General features: G+C 39.9%; 1 protein-coding gene across 1 annotated transcript in view; it reads right to left on the reverse strand.

Annotated features, from left to right (window-relative positions):
• Window positions 1–19,730, reverse strand: part of ACOXL (acyl-CoA oxidase like) — a 553,504-nt gene that overhangs the window by 231,979 nt on the left and 301,795 nt on the right. Inside the window, exon 11 of the mRNA XM_069075565.1 lies at window positions 12,032–12,148. Coding sequence (XP_068931666.1) covers window positions 12,032–12,148 — 117 coding nt within the window. The remainder of the gene's footprint in view (window positions 1–12,031; window positions 12,149–19,730) is intronic.

Genomic DNA, 19,730 nt, shown 5'->3' on the forward strand with positions numbered 1-19,730 from the left:
AAGGAAGTTGGAATAATTTCCTTGAACTATATTATGTCAATTTATGTTATTTTTGATATATGTGCAAGTATATCCTATTTAATTTGCAGGGACTATACATTTTTTCATTAAGGGGGTAGATGGATGTGATAGTAATGGCAATTAAAGATTCCCCTGTATTGGCTTGGTTTTCAAATTGATTGTATTAAAACCCAGAGTTTGTTAATCCCACCTGTGGGATGGGCTTGTTGATGTGAAAAGAAAGTCCTGAAGTGGGAGGAGCTGGTGACGTAGATTTGGAGAGACACTGGAGAGAGGCGGAAGATCTTTTTTGGAAGCAGCACCTCGTGGAGAGAGAGAGAGACTAAGAGGATTGCTGGTGGCCGCTTTGAATTGCCCTGGACTTTTGAGACCTGCCCCCTGAGCTGCCAAGGACTGAGGAGACATGGCTGTTTTGCTGGTACTTTGTCTGTCTGTTTTGATGTTATTTTGCCAGATTTGTCCACTGGTGAAAGACTGTCCTGTTGAAGAAGTCCTGGAACCTGGCATTTGGTTAAGAAGGCCTGAGACTGTCCTGCAGACAGAGAGTGAATACTGTCCACTGGTGAGGGACAGTACTGTTGTTGCAGGGGTCTGGAGACTGTCCTGCAGACAGAATGAATACTGTCCACTGGTGAGGGACAGTACTGTTGTTGCAGGGGTCTGGGAGCCTTTCTGTTGGTTCAGAAGCCCTGAAGAAGGATTTTCTTGTTGTATGTTTACAGAAATCCTGGGAGAGGGCTTTGCTAATGTGTTCAGGGGTTCTAGGGCTGTTCTACAGACAGAGGATAAATTCATGAAGGGACTGGCAATGTATCTTATGGCCTTGCTAAGCCTTGTCTCTCCAGGAACTAAGATTGCTGAGAACTTGCCTCGTGTCAAGATGAAGAAAAGACCTCCATTTGGGTATTAAGTGCTGTGTTTAAACTTGATGTAACTCTGGGGTAGATTCAATTGTGATCCAGGGGTGCGGAACTTTTGACCTTTTTGTGTTCTATGGTTGAGCAAATGAATGTATTTTACTTATGTTTGGAAACTAATCTCCATTTGAGAAGAGGGGCTTTGTGGTGGACTTAATTAAGGTATAGCCTAGGGGTGGAGAAGTATTTGGAACAGAGACTTTGTAATTGATTGAATGATTGGAAAGTCCTGGGGTGGGGTAGGCCTTGGAGATTATTTAATCACACTTAGTAAATGCTGTATTTTGAATGATGTCATGTTTTGATCTTCTCTGTTCTGGGTTTGTTACTGAATAAAATAGAGAGCACCTATGCTGGTATTTTGAACCTGGGAAGTTGCCTTTCCTACCGACTACGCCATAATGTAATGTAATGCCAAGGAAATGTAATGCCACATTAGCAAAGCCCTCTCCCAGGATTTCTGTAAACATACAACAAGAAAATCCTTCTTCAGGGCTTCTGAACCAACAGAAAGGCTCCCAGACCCCTGCAACAACAGTACTGTCCCTCACCAGTGGACAGTATTCATTCTGTCTGCAGGACAGTCTCCAGACCCCTGCAACAACAGTACTGTCCCTCACCAGTGGACAGTATTCACTCTCTGTCTGCAGGACAGTCTCAGGCCTTCTTAACCAAATGCCAGGTTCCAGGACTTCTTCAACAGGACAGTCTTTCACCAGTGGACAAATCTGGCAAAATAACATCAAAACAGACAAAGTACCAGCAAAACAGCCATGTCTCCTCAGTCCTTGGCAGCTCAGGGGGAAGGTCTCAAAAGTCCAGGGCAATTCAAAGCGGCCACCAGCAATCCTCTTAGTCTCTCTCTCTCTCCACGAGGTGCTGCTTCCAAAAAAGATCTTCCGCCTCTCTCCAGTGTCTCTCCAAACTACGTCACCAGCTCCTCCCACTTCAGGACTTTCTTTTCACATCAACAAGCCCATCCCACAGGTGGGATTAACAAACTCTGGGTTTTAATACAATCAATTTGAAAACCAAGCCAATACAGGGGAATCTTTAATTGCCATTACTATCACAATGGAATACCCATGACCCTCCCTCAAGCATGTGTCTGGGAAGTGACAAAATTAATTGGGGCAGGATATTTAAAAGTGAGACTAAATTTAAACTTTGAGAGACTGGGAGAAATTAATTCCCTCTCTCTAGGTGCTGTGGAGGCACTGGGATACCCAGGTAGCTTACATCCAGTGAGTGGGTGGTGGAAGAAATCTTCCTGGGCTGGCCTGGTATTACATATACATTGATGAGATTAAACACATTTAACTAATAGCAACAGAGAAGGAGTTCAGCCCTAAAGATTGAAACTAAAATTGCTTAGAAGAAAGCTCTGTCCTAGGGACAGAAAAACCAAGTCAGAGTAGCATTCCTGCTTTCCATCAAAGTAAAGTTGATTGTCTGGGCATTCCTTAATGAAAGCCCTGCCTAAGCCTGGCAAGGAGGAACGGCATACTGAAATTCCCTGATTTTGCCCCGTCTACCACTTAGGGACAGGATAAAAGGAGATATTTGATGAGGGTATATAATGAGAAAGCAGGCACTGGACATATTGACATCACCTTGTATTGGTTTATTTCTACCATTCTCATTAAGATTTTCACATGATGCCCATTATAAATGATCTTAAAGAAAACACAGTGAGTAAAGTGATAAAGGAGAAGAATGAGAAGATAAAGGACCAAGCTATAGCAGCTGATTGGATGACACAGACACAACCCTTGGACTAACATGAGAATGCTGAAATAAAGGGGTGGAATCAAAAGGTGAGCAACAGCCAGCTGCTCTGGGGGCTTGAAAGAGGCCCAGGGAGGGAGGCAGATGTCCCAGAGCTCCCTCTAGTACTAAGTGATGTGCACTACCATAATAACAATGATGACAATATCAATAACAATAATTTACATTTCTAAATCACTTTCTAGTTATAATGCCTTTTTGTATACATTACTTCACTTGAGCAATAGGGATTATCTTTGATCTGCCTATTGAGCAAACCTCTAATCAAAGATAATGATTCAGGTTTTCTACAGCATGCAAAAAACAATACCAAAAAAGTGATCATCTTTATCACAAAACTCATTAACTTCCTTGGGTAAATATCTATGAAAAATGGGTGAGCTTCGCATGGCCTTCTCATTGGTCTCAATGTAATGAATCCTAAAATGTATAATTTAGTAGCTAAAATGTAGGTTTGGTCTTTGTGTGTGGGCCAAGGTGGAGAGTCACAAAGTCACATATTCAGTCAGTCAGTTTGAAGGTTGCAGTATGGATGGAAGCTACTAATTGAGCAGGATATATTTGTGAACACCGCTGCCCTGTGGTCATTTGTTTTGTATGTGTTACAGGTAGAATATGTCAAACTATTCCCTTTTATTTAGAAGTGGAAAAAATCATTTTATAAGCAAACTCAGAATTTGTTGTTGTTTTTGTTGGTAATCAATCAGTTATATCCAATTCTACATGACCCCATTTTGGGGTTTTCTTGGAAAAGATACTGGAGTGGTTTGCCATTTTCTTCTTCAGCTCATTTTAGAGATGAGAAAACTGAGGTAAATAGGTGTAATGAAAATGTAAATTTTAAAGATCTTCCCTGCCCCTAGGCTAAAGTGCACCTGGAGCCTGGGGTGGGAGGCTTGTTTTTCAGTAGATACTTCTTGATTGGCCAGTGAGTCAATAAGATTGTTACATTCTCTGAGCCAGGAGAAGGCTATATAAGCCCTGATGTGTAGCTTTGTTTTTGGGGGCTCACTTTGAGAAGTGTTCTGTGATTTGATCTGTATTCTGCGAAGCCGTTGTCCAGCCCCCCCCCCCCCCCGCTTTAAAAAACCCAGATGTGGAAACCCAGATGTTGACTGGGTATGGATGTAATGGCTGGACAGTTTGGAAAGCTGTCTACTTGATCTGTTTCTGTCTTGATAATTCTGCCTGTATACTTGGAAGTTCGGGGTGCTGACCTTTTTCCCCTGAACAAGGTAAACGATATATATCTGACTGATTAAAGTAAGCTTGTTAACCCATTTTGAGTTGCTTTCCTTTAACAAAGCAGATCCAAGAACCTGTATGGGCAGCCACCCTGAGGACGCTTGGGGTGCTTGCCGCTACAACAGGGTGAAGTGACTTGTCCAGGGTCACACAGCTAGTAAGTATCTGAGGCCATATCTGAACTCATGAAAATGAATCTCCTAATTCCATGCCTAGCGCTCTATCTACTGTACCAAACAGCACTTTGTAAACATACATCTAAAATAGTTCTTCAGTTACAGAGGGAAAAGTCAACAAGTTACTTTATGAGCTAGCAATCATTATTGGGTAACAAATCACATCAAAAATAGGAGTCTGTTACTGACATACCTGGCAAAATTAGTTCTTAAACTCTATTCTGCAATTAGATTGTCACTTTTTGTGACCCCCATTTGGGATTTTCTTGGCAAAAATACTGGAGTGGTTTACTATTTCCTTCTTCAGCTCATTTCACAGATGAGAACACTGAGGTAAACAGGGTTAAGTGACTTGCCCAGGGTCACACAACTAGTAAGTTTTGAGGTCAGATTAGTCTTCCGGACTTCAGGCCCAGTGCTCTATCCACTATGCCACCTAGCTGCCCCATATACTAGGTTATATGGTTATGAATTCTCCTACAACCCTACCACAATGTTAGAATCAGTCTTGAAGGGGATTATAAGACCTTGATCATTGGATGAAGTCAGATAACGCCCACACAGGAAGCTCCTTCTGATTGGTCAAAATAATCAGACATACTCCTTGGCCCATGCACACACTATTAGTCCAGCAGTAAACCAAACAGTAGATGATCTGGGGTTGATATTTCAGGATTAGAGCAAGGCCCCTGAAAAGTAATCACTCTTGGGAGAGAAGAGATTACCATTTTATTTTCTTTTTCTTTTTCCCCCTCTCCTCTTTACCCTTTCCCTCCCTTCCTCACTCTCCTCTGTTTCTCTGTCTCTGTTTCTCCTTTTATTAAAACAATCTCTACTGATCCTCTTTCATCCAACTTCTTTACCCATCACTCTATAAAAATTGTCCCCTCACATATTACCAATGAACAGTAAGACACCAAATCCAGTGGCCTTAATTTCAATTATTGTCCTCAACCTCACTAAAGTATTTGACCCTGTTGACCTCTCTGCTCTTGCTGGGTACTATCTTCTCTTGGCTTTTACAATATCATGCTTTGATATTTCTATTATACCACCACCACCCTCCCTTCTCTCTAACTGCTGTTTCTCAGTTCCCCTCTTCTTTGTCATTTGACTTCCTATTCAATATATTAAGAGCAATGGAGATAACACCTCTTCCTCCATGAAGCATTTTTTGATCTCTGTTTCTAACAGCTTCTTCCCCTAGCATCCAAAAAAAAATTTTTTGATGGGACCTATGATTTTATTGATGTAGGGAGCTCCTGATGAAGAATTATGTCTACCAATGAATATCAACAGTTGTTCTGCAACTTAATAATCTTTAAAGTTTTCCTTTGCAAAGGAGAATGATTTTACACTGGAAATGAAAGAACAAAAATAACATGGAGTTGAAAAAATATAAGTAAATCCAAGAAAAGATACCACAAGAGCACCTAGCTTGAAGGCATGTCCATGTACCATAGTCATGGTCCATCAAGGAGTCCTGAACAAACTGGCAGAAAATTTTACCGAACCGTTGTCAGTGATACTTGAAAGATCATGGAAAATGAGAAAGATAAGATAGGACAAGGGCCAATGTCATCCTGATTTTTAAAAAAAGGGAAGAGAAGAGAGTCTGAAAATTACAAGTCAGTAAGGAGACTTTAACTCCTGAGAAAATTCTAGAATGAACCTAGTCTAATGAGATGGTTGGTGAGTATCTAGGAAAGAGAGTGGTGACTACAATGAGCCAGCAGGGCTTTATCATGAACAAGTCATGTCAAATGAATCTCACTAAGAATCAATTTTAGTAATCTCAAGATTACTAAGCTAGTAGATGAAGAGAAGTGCATGAACAGAGCTTACTGAGATTTTAGTAAAGCTTCTGATAAAGTATCTCATTTTTTTTTTTGCAGAGGAATCATAGATAAGGCTTATGCAATAATATAGGTCAGATGGATTCAGAATAGTTTTAATGGCTGAACTCCAAGATCAGCCATTAAAGATTCTATGTCAACATGGCATGAGGTTTCTTATGGAGTGCCCCAGGGGCTGGTGCTTAGCCCAGCACTATTTAACATTTTTATCAGTGACTTGGAGAAGAGCATAGATATATAAGCACATCAAAGTTGTAGATGACACAAAACTGAGGGGATAGATATCATGATGGGTGATAAGAGAGTCAGGATCCAAAAGGTTCTTAACAAATCAAAGCATTGAGCTGAATCCAATAAGATGACATTCAATAGAAATAAATATAAATCTTGCACTTGGGTTTGAGAAATCGTCTTCCCAAATTTAAGATGCAGGAGGCATGTATGAATAAGAACTATTCTGAGATGGATCTGGGAGTTTTAGTGGCCTGCAAACTCCAAAGGAATGAACAGTGTGATGTGGTAGCTAAAGAAGGTAATAACATTTTGGTCTACATTAAAGGGGTATAGCTGCTGGAAATAGGGAGGTGGCAGTCCTCTAGCACTCTGATTTCATCAGACTTCATCTGGAAAAGTGTATTCAGTCCTGAATATCACAGTTTAAGGAGGACACTGATAAACAGGAAAGTGTCCAGAAAAGGACAATCAGGACAGTGAAGGACTTTGAGTGCAAATTGGAGGGAAAAAAGGAAGGAAGGAAGGAAGGAAGGAAGGAAGGAAGGAAGGAAGGAAGGAAGGAAGGAAGGAAGGAAGGAAGGAAGGAAGGAAGGAAGGAAGGAAGGAAGGAAGAAAGGAAGGAAGGAAAGAAGGAAGGGAAAAGAAAGAAAAGGACACAAGCATTTATTAAGAGCCTACTATTTGCTAGGCACTATGTTAAATGTTTTATAAGTATTATTTCATTTGATCCCTGTAATAATCCAAGGAAGTAGGTACTATTATTATCCTCATTTTAGAGTTGAGGAAACTGAGGCAGACAGAAGTTAAATGACATGCCTAGGGTCACACAGCTAGTTAAAGTCTGAGTCTGGGTTTGAATTAAAGTCTGACTCTAGGCCCAGTACTCTCTATCCACTGTACCATCTAGCAGCCCCCTAAAGATGACATGTGAATTGATTGAAGAAACTGAGTATATTAAGCCTGAAGAAGCAAAGATTCAGGGGGAATATGATACTATCTGAAGGGATGTCATGTGAAAGAGGGTATAGATTTATTCTGTTTGTCCTCAGAGGCAGGGCTAGGAGCAAAGAGTGGAAGAAACTTATGTAGACTTTATGCTGGGGGATGAGAGAGAAACTTCCTAAAATAAGAGCTATCCCAAAGGAGAGTGGGTGCCTTCAGAGGGGGTGGGTTCCCTTTCCTTTTTGGTATTTATTTAGTATTTAATTTTTCCCAGTAATGTGTACAAAACAATTTTTAACATTTGTTTTTAAAACTTTGAGTTCCAAATTCTCTCCCTTCCTCCCTTCCCACCTCCTCACTGAGAAGGCAAACAATTCCATATCAGTTATATTTGTGTAGTCATGCAAAACATCCATAATAGTCATGTTGTGAAAGAAAACAGACCAAAAAACTCAAGAAAGATAAAGTGAAAAAAAACCCAAAGTTGCTTCAATCTGTATTCAGATATCATCCATTCTTTCTCTGGGGATGAGGGGCATTTTTCATCTTAAGTCCTTCAGAATTGTCAAGGAACTTGTATTGCTGAGAATAGCCAACTCACTCACAGCTGATCATCTTACAATATTGCTGTTACTTTGTACCCAGTACATTTCACTTTGTGTCAATCCATGAAAGTTTTTCTAGGCTTTTCTGAGAACATCCCACTCATCATTTCTTATAGTACAATAGTGTTCCATCATAATTACCTACTACAATTTATTCAGCCATTCCTCAGTTGATGTTCATCCCTCAATTTCTAATTCTTTACCCCCAGAAAAGAGCTGGGTTCCCCTTCCTAGAGAGCCTTCAAGCAGAGCCTGGTTTACATACTCATGGGGCAGGGTATAATGGGAATTCCTCTCATAATATGAGTAGGACTGTGATGTTGTTAGATACCCATAAGTTAAGTGATTCCCCCAGCTTGCAAAGCAAATACACGTCACAGTTAGGATGACAGGCTCCTCAATTACTTAGTTTAGTTTTTCTAAGCATGAATCTTTTTTTTCCTTATTTGATTGTAAACTCCAATAAAGTCGGAACCATAATTTATTCACCTTCATATCTACCTAGTTCTTAGGTCCTGTGTCCAGTACTCTGTCCACAGTGAGTGTTTAACTAAAGATTGTTCAATTGAATAAGAGACTAGAGAGTTACCTGGGTCATTGATTCCTGAAGACCTTTTTGGAGCCTGACTCTCTTATCATTCATTGTGATACCTATCCATAAATAAAATCTGTGACTGTTCTACTAGAAAGGGGCGAAAGGTATACAAAGAATCTCAAAAGCCAAGTGATTTCCTTCTCTTTTTCAGGGAGTTCCAAATATGAGCTTAAAGTCACTGAATTGGCCTCATCTGGGCATAATGCCCAAATGAGATTTTCTTTAGCAACTGTGAAAAATATCTCATCAGTATCACAAGACTGGGTTAATCCAATGTAGATTTTTTTTTCAGGGGGTTCTAATTCTTTTCAATCTCACACTAATTCATTTTACTGTAGTAAAATGTCTCAAGTTGACCAGAAAGTTCACTGACTAGAAAGCAGCATCAAATTATATAATACACTGGAAGGGTGTAAGGAAGAAGAGACAATTATGAAATATGTAAACTTAATAACAGTAACTCAAAATCAGTGGGATTTTAAAATGTACTTTGCCCAGAGATAGCTACATAAAACATGTGGCCTGGATCTCAAATTTCTTCCAAGTTACCTGAAGTCCAGCACTGTTCTTCTCAAGCTGTGGTCTGAAGCACCTAACTCTAAATATAATTTCTCCAACACAGCTATTCTTTGTTCTTTCCTCATAACAATTCTCCTATGAGGAACAATTATTATACCCCTTTTACAGATGAGGAAACTGAGGCTCTGAGATCTTAAGTCACTTGACCATGGTGGCACAACTAGTAAGTGTTTGAGGCAGTGTTTCAACCCAGATATTCTGACTCCAAATCAAGCATTGTTACCATTATACTAGACTGTCTTCTAAGTAAGTGAATATAAGGTAACTTTGGAATGGATAGGGTTTCTAATAATTGGGGGACAGTAAGAGATATTACTGGGGCAGCTAGGTGGTACAGTGGATAGAGCACTGGCCCTGAGTTAAAATCCAGCCTCAGACACTTACTAGCTGTGTGACCCAGGCAAGTCACTTAACCCCATTCCCATCAAGAAAAAAAAAAGACATCGCTGAAACCAAGCACTGAGTGAAGATTAGGATTCTAAGAGGATGGAGTAAACTTTACAGTCTTGAGGGACAGTTTATACAAATGCACAGAGGTGGGAAACAGAATGATGAGTTTGGGAAATACTGAGTAACCTAGTCTGGCTAGAAAACAGCGTATGAGAAGGGGAAAAATGTGAAATAAATGAGGCTAGAAAGGCAAGTTAGAGTCTCCATTGAACAAAACGGAGAAATCTGTATTTTCAAAGAGTCCCAGAAGTCTTTTGTATCCAAATCTGAACTCTGTTTTAGAAAGATTATTTTGGCAGCTACATGGAGGCTGGATTAGAGTGGTAACAGACTGGAAGCAGACAGATGAGTTCCAATGGGTGGTGGCTATGTGAGTTGAGAGAAGAGCATGGATGTGAACTACGTTGTGGAGAGAGAATCAACACAATTTGGCAATGAGTGGATGAGGGAGAGTATGAAAGAAAGAAGAGTCAAGAGTAACTCCAAGGTAAAGAGTGTGGGTAGTAATGGCCACTCAAAAGAAACAATAGTGTGGAGGAGGAACATGTTCAGAGGAAAGAAGTGTGAGCCTAAGATGCTGACAATACACTCCCAGGGAGGTTTCCAGGAGGTAGCTGGCCTGGAATTGAGAAGGGAGATTAGGCTGGAGATGAAGATTTGGGAGCCGTTTGTATGGAGATGGTAACCAAAGCCATGTGAGCCAGTGATTATTGTTGTTGTTCATCCTTAGCTCTTGAAGAGGACCAGTGACATCAGGAGGGTGATGTCTTGACTTGTGCATGAGCCGGATTTAAGTGAGGCAGAGCAAAGTCATCAGCCTCATTCTCTCCTCCAGGAGTCATCAGATTCTGGTGGCAATACAAAAGTCAAGATGACTAGTAATGGCCCCATGAGTAGGTGAAATCAACCAAGGAAAGGAATACAGAGAAAAAAGAGGACTAGGATGGAGCCTTGGGAAATACCCATGGGTAAGGGGTAGAATATGGATAATGGCCCCAGCAAAGTTTAGAGAAAAGGGCAGACAGCAAAGGCAATGGTATAGGAGCCAAGGGAGGAGAGAGTGTATGGAGGAAGGGATCATGGGTACTGCCAAAAGTGGCAAAGAAGTCAAATGCGATGACTGAGAATATTCCATAAACGTTAGCAGCTAAGAAGTGACTAATAGCCTTAGAGAAGACCATTTGGTCCAGTGGTAGCCAGCTGATAGTAATAGCTCATATTTAGAGAGTTTCATAGTTCGCAAAGCACTTTACATCTTCACCTGCTAACAACCCTAAGAGGTAAATATTATTATCCTTATTTTACAGATGAGGAACTGAAGCAGACAGAGGCTGAATAACTTGCCCAGGGTCTCATAGTTAGTAAATGCTGGAGGTAGAATTAGAATTTGGGTCTTCCTGATTCCAAGTCCAGCTCCCATCCACTGAGCCACCACAGTGGTGATAAGACTAAAAGTCAGATTTAAAAGGCTTGAGAAGTGAATGTGCATAGAGAAAGAAGAAGCTGTGTAGATTATTTTTTTAAAAAGAATTTTGGAGAAGACAGAAAGAATATAGGATGGTGACTTGATGGGGTGGCTGCGACAAGTGAAGATATTTTTAAGGAGGATGAGGAGTTGGGCATGTTTGAAGAGAGAAAAGTAAGAGACAGAGAGAAGGGAGAAGGGAGAAGAAGAAAGAAACAGGGAGAAAGAAAGAGAGAGAGGGACAAGGACCCCCCTAGTGGAAATAAGAAGCCTTTTCAAGAAGGGATACCTCTTTCTCAGGGACTGGAACAAAGGAGGAGAAAAGAGAAGATAATGTAGAGGGATTATGAATTGTGGGTAGAGGAGAAAAAGGTGTTCATAGAGGATAGCTTTGATACTATCATTAAAATAGTAGGTTAGGAGAGTGTCTGCTGAGGAAAGGGAAAAGGAATCAAGTTGGGGGCTTGAGGAGAGAGTTTGTCCAGTTGTGAGGAGTTCAATAGACAGTCAAACAAGGAAGAAAAAAATGATTATTCTGTAGCAATGAGCTCGACTGGCATTATGGGTAGATATCATTCAGGCATTTTCAGCAGCTCAGGAATAGGATCAGAGAAGATGAATAGTGGAGGAAATTCAGGGTTGAGATATAGTAATGTGCAAGTGTTTTTAGGGTGAAGGATTCAAAAGTAGCAGACAGGAGACAGTTGAACTTATCACTTAAGATGTTAAAAATGGCATCATTCCTCCTCAATTTGTATGTCTGTGGAGATGTTACTGTTTTTTTAGAACCTCCAGTTAGGGAGTGATGGAGAGAGGTAGAAAAAGAAGCTGAGATTCAAATTGGCCAAGTCTATTGTTTTTTAGCAACTCTGACAAATAGTTTGCTTGGGGAGAAAATGAAAGAAACCCAATGGAGAAAATGAGCTCTTTTTTGATCATCTGAGGGTTTTCATTAGCACCGATCATCAAGACAATGGCGTGTTGGCTACTATTTCTAGTCCATCCCCAAAGCCCTGGGTGTTCACATCCAATATCGTTAGAATTTTAAAACAGCTATCTCATCTCCTTTCAGCTGCTTATTAATTTTAGCTTGTCACTTATGCTAATGTTTAGTTAGCAAATATTTAATCAGCTCAGATGGCCAAAAGAAGGTTTTACCTGCTGGTAAAAGTCAGCGCTAATACCGTTGCCAAATGAGGCATCAATCGGAGGTACTGCGTTTGGTGTTCAATGATCTTGACTTCTTCCTTGGCTTTGGGCCCAAACTGCCTCCGGCTAGAAGTAGTAAAAGCAAACATGATATTTTATTGAAATCCGAAAGGCAAAACCTTTGTGTTTCTGGCGAGACAAGTGAACAGACAGTGTGAAACTGTTGCAAAAGTCAAACAGCAGCCTATCTGTCTTCCAAAATTGCTTTGAAACAGAATCTAGTGGTGTCTTTCAAAAATTTGATTTAAAACAATTGAAAATCATAAAGTCTTCCCTCCCCCCAATACATAAAGAACAACAGCCCCTGAAGATGGGTCAAAAGGAAGCTTTTTAATGTTTTCCTCTACATACAACGCTTTTCCTCCGTTTCATGGGCAAAGTGATTTTTACTGCTTAACATTTATATGGCATTTGATAGTTTCCAAGTGCCTTATGATCATTAATTATTCGGCTTAACTAACTTTGTGACATAATTAAGTGGATGGTAGTGATATTCTAGAACATATTTCAAAAGGACATTCTCAGAAGGAAACCAACTTTAACCCTGGTGTTCCTGTCAAATTCAAACTCAGGTCATTATTTTCAGCCTCCCTGAGGCCCCCCCTGTGGTTTCAAGTGGAAAAGGTATTCTTCACTTCCTGCCTTCAATTACTGTTGAGTCTCTCCCATGCCCTATAAAACAGCTGCTGTGCTTTCCTCTCCAGGTAGGCATGTCAGGGGTGAATCCAACCATTCCAGCAAGGAGTTTATAAAATATCAGGGGATCTTTTGCATGAAAGGTGCTCTATCACTGGAGGTCATGATCATTAGTGAGCAAATGTTTAAATGAACTTTCACAAAACCCCCAGGGCTGCTAGGAACTTTGAGCGGTCATCGAATCTATGCCCCTGCCTCTCTCTCAAAGCCCTAGCCCTAAAGCATATTATTTCTGAGTAGGTGGGATCTGGATATTTAAAAGGGGTAGCCACAACATGAACAAGACCAGAATATTTCATATCTATTTGTCATCTTTCTCAGGCCATTTAAATACTGTATTCTATGAGGACATTTATTTCCTTGTAATAGCTTAGCTATAATGACCTAAGTCAATCAATCAATCAATTAACAAGTATTAAATACTTGTTACATTTAATAGCAGTATGATTCATGGGAATTAGTGTGATTGATTAGTTAACAATTAACAGTATTAAGCAAATACTATATGTCAGGCATTGGTGATACAAAGACCAAAATAAAAGTCTCTGCCCTCAAGAAGCTTTCTGGTCCTATGGGGAAGACAACATTTAGATAGACAGATGGAAAGACAGACAGACAGAGAGATAGATGAGTATATATATACACAAAGTAAAAATAAAAGAATAAAAACCAAATGCTTAAAAATTTTTACATCAATAGAAAAATTTTAAAAATATTAATAGCAACCCTCATTTACAAAGTACTTTCAAGATTATAAAGTATACTCAAAGAAATATTTCCTCTGTGAAAGGAAAAATCCATCAAGTTACAGTCAGGGTACTCTCCATAGCATCACATCTGTATGATTTGGGTAAATAGCCATGACAAAGGATGTGACAAATCTTAGCACTTTAAAAACATGCTCCTTTGACATGGCATGTCGCACAATATCTTCCCAGGTTCCCCTCCTTTGGAGGGACCTCGTTTCCATTGGTTCACTGTATCTCATTCACTAATCAAAGCTGGGCTCCTCTTCGCAGTAATCTTTTCATTAGCCTCTGAATTTAGGAATATAAACTCCATTCAGAGACAGGACACACTCAGTCAAGGTTTAAATTGGAGAGAAGGAGGGAAGGTGGTTGAGGGCCAGGATGGATGATAACCTTCACCATGTCTTAGTCCTGGTCCTTTTCATTTGAGGTTGAGGTGAAGAGTTAAAAAAATAAATACATTGTCTAATGGTTAGCAGAGAGTGAGAGAATCCTCTGACAAGTCATTCCACCAGCTCAGAAACTTTCAGACTTGTCAAAGTAGCCTGCTCCCTACTGTATAAATTATTTAGCAGATGAAAAGAATGTGCTGTGGACAAGGATGATATAAGAAGTCCAGGGGCAGCTAGGTAATGCAGTAACCTAAAACAATTGAACAAGGTAAAACAATTGAAAATCATAAAGTCTTCCCTCCCCCCAATACATAAAGAGCAACAGCCCTGGAGTCAGGAGGATATGAGTTCCAATCTGGCTTCAGACACTTAACACAAAAACTAGCTGTGTGACCTTGGGCAAATCATTTAACCCCAATTGCCCTCCAAAAAGCAAAAAAAAAAAAAAAAAGTCCATAGAAAAGTCAAAGGGAGCATTTGGAGGTCTCAATTCAATCACCCTCCTTGCTTTTAGACTAGTCACAAGGAAGAAAAGAGAGAGGACAAAGCTAAGCATGCCATGCCATCCCAGGGCTAGCCCTGCCATATGTTCCTTCCTGGCCCCTCAGCATCATCACTAGAACAACTGCTTATGTTTCTATAGCACTGAGTTAGTTGACAAAGCACTTTCCTCACAGTTATTCTGTAAGGCAAGGCAACTAGGTGATATAGTGGAGGGAGTGAAGAATTTAGAATTAAAATAGAGTTCAAATCCTATTTCATAAACCTAATCGCAAGGGCAAAGGCAGAGTGTTTATAAATGAAGGAATAAAAATACACTTATTAGTGAATAAATAAATGTATCTTATGTGTTTTTTTCTACATACAAAGCTAAGTGCTAGGTATAAAAATGGAAAAATAAGACAACCCCTGCTGTCGAGGAGTTCATGTTCCGATAGGAGAGGCAACACACCTAGGAAAGTTGACTTTTTTTTTGGAGGGGAAGGTAGGGCAATTGGGGTTAAGGAACTTGCCCAAGGTCACACAGCTAGTTTTTTTTAAGTGTCTGAGGTTGGATTTGAACTCAGGTCCTCCTGATTTCAGGGCCAGTGCTCTCTATTCACTGTGCCACCTAGCCAACCTGGAAAGCTGACTTCTGAGAAGACAGAAAGAGCAGGTTTCCTATAGGGTATGGGCAATGTATGGTTTTTAGTGTCACTTCCATTTATAAAAATCATGTCTATTTCTGAGGCTGTGCCATTTGACAGTGCCTAGGACTAGGGTGGCAAGAACTTTCTTTTATATGCCCTTCAGTGGCTGCAGATGTGTAAAAAAAAAACCAGCAGTTATTCTTTAGGAAGATGGGTATTGGGGGCAGGCTAGTAGAAGGTTCAGTGATGTGTGTGGGTTGCTGCCATTCTTGGGGTGTTTGGGTGCAGGGTTCTACGTCTGAGGGAGGTGGTGGAGATGATTTGGTCCATCTAGAAATGCCTCCTGTCTTGCCCTCAAAGTGTCTTAACTGATTTAGTGCTATTGAAATGTCAAAGATAAGGAAGGGACTAATGAGAAAAAGCTATCGGATTTAGCAATGAAGAGATTGATCACTGGTAAACTTGGAGAGAGTGTTTTCAATAGGATGGCAGAGGGAGAGAAATCAGATTACAGGAAGGAGGCAATGGCTATTGAGAATAGAAGGATGAAAGGAGAAGATAACTCCACAAGTTGGCCAGTGGAGAAGAATTTTATTTTATTTCAATATTAAATTCATGTAGGCTCAGACTCATTGTTCCTGATCTGTTGTTCACATCAGATGATTGTCTGCTTATTTCTTCAATACTTCAAGCAACTGTGATGAGCATTCTGTCCAACTTCATACTGAGAATGAATCCTATTTCAGACACTTACTGACTGTGTGACCCTGGGCAAGTCATTTAACCTTTGTTCTGTCTCAGTTTCCTTACCTGTAAATGGAGTTAATCATCGTACCTCCCTCCCTCCATGGTTATTGTAAGTATCAAATGAGAAAATACGCAAAATGCTTTGCAAACCTTAAAGCATTATATAAATGTTAGCTATCATTGTTATTAAGGTAGGTGGTACTTTATTATTCCCATTTTGCAAGTGGGAAAACAGGCTCAGAGAAGTTAAGCAATTTGCCTCATGTCCCAGAGTTGATATTTTGACCAACATTTTAACCCAGGTGTGTACAGCGTCTTTCCAAACCTCTTCCATCAACATAGGATTGGATTTTGGTTTACCTCATTTGCTAATGCAGAAAACAATCTTTCTTTTTAGCAGTTGTATTGAAAGTGGCACCCATTTTAAGGTTGTACCATCCCCTCATACTGGAGAAAGAAAAGCATGGTACCTGAAAGTGACACAGCATCCCAAATTTTCCCAGAAAGATTCTGTCATCATCATCATCATCATCATCATCATCATCATCATCATCGCTAGCATTTATATAGTGCTTTGGGGCAGCTAGGTGGCACAGTGGATAGAGTTCAGGGCCTGGAATCAGGAAGACTCATCTTGCTCAGTTCAAATCTGTCCTCAAAGACTTACTAGCTGTGCTATCCTGGGCAAGTCATTTAACCCTGTTTGCCTCAGTTTCCTCATCTGTCAAATGAGCTGGAGAAGGAAATGACAAACCACTCCAGTGTCTTTGCCAAGAAAACCCCAAATGGGTCACAGAGAATTGGAAATGACTGAAAAGCAAATGAAGAAAAACATATAGTGTTTTAAGTTTTGCAAAGCACAAATATTATCTCATTTGATCCTCACAGCAACCCTGGGAAGAAGATGCTAGCATTATCTTCATTTTACAGGTGAGGAACTGAGGCAAATAGGATTAAGAGATTTGCCCAGGATCACATAGCTAGTAAGTGCCTGAAGTAAAATTTGAACCCAAGTTTTCCTGACCCCAAGTTCAATACTCTATTCAAATATTCCACTGAACTGTAAGAAAACTTTCTTAAAAAGGAAATAGCCATATGGAGACCCAAATTAGACCTCTACAAGGTATTTCACCCCAGATCCTCAGAAGTGCATGAGAACAAGTCTGGTTTGGCATCTGCCCAGGGCTGCATCTCCTGACAGAACCTGGATCCACTGCAGGAAGAAGGAACAAAGCCTTGGGTGGTTTTCACTCTACCACAACCACAGGGGAAGGAGCAATAGAGTGTCTTCTCCCCTCTCCATCAGATTTACCAAAGGAACAAAGAGTTCCTGCTCTGGGGTGGAATGTACATGTGTGGAAAGAAAAAGGAGGACTCCCTCCTAGGGAAACCTAAGTTCCCATAGGCTTGGGGAGAAAGAAAGAATGAAGTACACCTCAGGCCATCATCTGAAAAGAGAAAAGATATAGGGAAAGCAAAAGTTGTAATGGCTCATTTTTAAAGCCAGGCTATTCAGAGTTGGTAGAGGAAAGGGTTCATGATCATCCTGGCTTGCTCTGATGAGCTAAAAAAAAAGAGACTGATGAAGATAACTGAAGTATATGTACCACTCTCTCTGAAGAATTTGACAAGATCCCCTAAGTTCACCAATATGTCTTGCTATGTTGGAACATTATGGCATTCAGAAGAGCTAAGTCTGGCAACCCACAAAGGAAAAATCAAGGGAATGAAAAGTGAATATTGTTAACAATCTCGACTACAGAGGATAGATGATGATTTATGCTTGATTCCTCTTGATGGTAAATGATATTAAACATGATTGTTGTGTCAGTTTATTTTAATTAACCCCACTTCTTTTTTGTAACAGGTGATTCTATTGGAGGGAAGTCCTGAGAAATGACAGTGATTTTTTTAAAGCATCAGTCATGAATTTTTTAAAAGAATTTATATTGCTCCAAATATGACAGGTAGTAGTTGGATGAGCGGTCCACTAAGTTGACCAAGCCACCTAAAACATGAAAAGACACTGCAGAAGGGAAAGGAGTTGGACACAGAATTGAGTAGGAAAAGATGGTGGCGTTCTAGATAATAAGCTATGTTCTCACACAAAACCCCATCTTCTCAACACTGATTTTTCTTGGTAATGCCATATAGCTGTGACTCAAGGAAAAGCCACAATCTCAGAAGAATCCAAAGTGCATGAAATCCAAGGGACAATGAAAAGACATGTGTTAGGTATATATCTATATACTACTATATACTAATAATGGACTACTATTGTCCATTATTTATAATGACTCAGATTAAAAAAAAAAGGTATAAAATGCAATACTGAGGACATATATAGACAGGAAAAGGAGGGAAGCCAGTTGTGTGACAAGGGTGAAATATAACAGATGAACAACCCAAGGGATGCCCTGCTATCTATCAAGTATCGAAAGAGCCAAAGGAAGGCCTCAACACATTGGACAGATACTCTATGGTAGATTCAGAGCAAAATACGGACAAGAATCGCACAGGATGAGAAAGTATAGATGGATCACCATCTGTGTGGGTGGGGAGAGAGGGCCCACATCAAAGAGATAACTATCAAAGTAGCTCCTACTTTGAAGTACTGATGGACTGAAGCATGAGAAGCCATCAGAAATTTGAAAAACAGAAGGACCCGCCAACATTATACTACAATAAAGAACTTTTTTTTAATATAATTTCTGGGTTTAGTGTCCTCCAGAGTGTCAAACAGTTAGAGAAAGCTTTCTTTTCAGAAAAGAAACTGGGTAGGAAAAGAACAGACTGCATGAAAAACAACTTTTTATCATGTGAAACATATATATACACATACACATGCCTATACCTCTTTAAGGTTTGCAAGACATTCCATATATGTTATCTCATTTGGTCCTCACAATAACCCTGGAAGGGAGATGATATTATTATCCCCATTTTACAGATGTGAAAACTGACAATGGGAAAGACTAAGTGACTTACCCAAGACCATGCAGCTAGGAAGTATCTAGTTCCCTTAGAAACACTGAGCTGCATTTCAGCATCATTTCATGGTAAACCACCAACCACTGTTCCCACACCAGCTGGGTCAAGTGAGGCAGAGGAGTGGATTTTGTCACAAAGGATCCTTTCCATTCTTCCACTTAAGATTATGTTATACTGCTCCTCAATCACATATAAACTATAATGATCTGACCAGATAGAGTTTTACGCCAGAATTTTATAGCCTGGATTTTAGAACTATACGCATTCATGATGCTGAGTGAGGTGAGCAGAATCAGGAGAGCACCGTACACAGTCACAGCAACTTTGTGTGATGACCAACTACGAAAGGCTTAGCTCTTCTCCGCAGTGCAACGATCCAAGACAATTTCAAAAGACTCGTGATGGAAAATGCTAACCACATCCAGAGAAAGAGCTATGGAGTCTGAATTGAAACATACTATTTTCACTTCTTTTTTGGCTTGCATTTTTTCTTTCTCGTGGTTTTTCCCTTTTGTGATGATTCTTCTTTCACAACGTGACTAATGTGGAAATATGTTTAACCTGTCTTAGAGAGGGTGCAGGGGAGGGAGTGATGCAGAAAAATCTGGAACTCAAAATCTTACAAAAATGAATGTTGGAAACTATCTTTACATGAAACTGGAAAAAAATACTATTAAGTAAAAAAAAAAGAACTAGAACATGCATTTATTTATCTCTTTAAAATGTACAAAAGACACTTTCTCCTTTGAGTCTCAGAGTTTGTGAGGTAGATGCTATTATTGTCCCCATTTTACAGATGAGGAAATGAGAGGTTTGACTTGCTCAGACTCATATAGTAAGAAGGTGTCAGAGGTGGGATATGAATTCAGAACCAATACTCTATCTGTTTGGTCACATATTCTCCTAAAGTTTCTGTGCTAGCAGAAGTCAGGCGATAATATGT

The sequence above is a fragment of the Petaurus breviceps genome, unplaced genomic scaffold, assembly GCF_028583685.1.
Source record: "Petaurus breviceps papuanus isolate PSGF00001 unplaced genomic scaffold, PetGlider_PUasm1.0 90919, whole genome shotgun sequence".
NCBI lineage: Eukaryota > Metazoa > Chordata > Mammalia > Diprotodontia > Petauridae > Petaurus > Petaurus breviceps.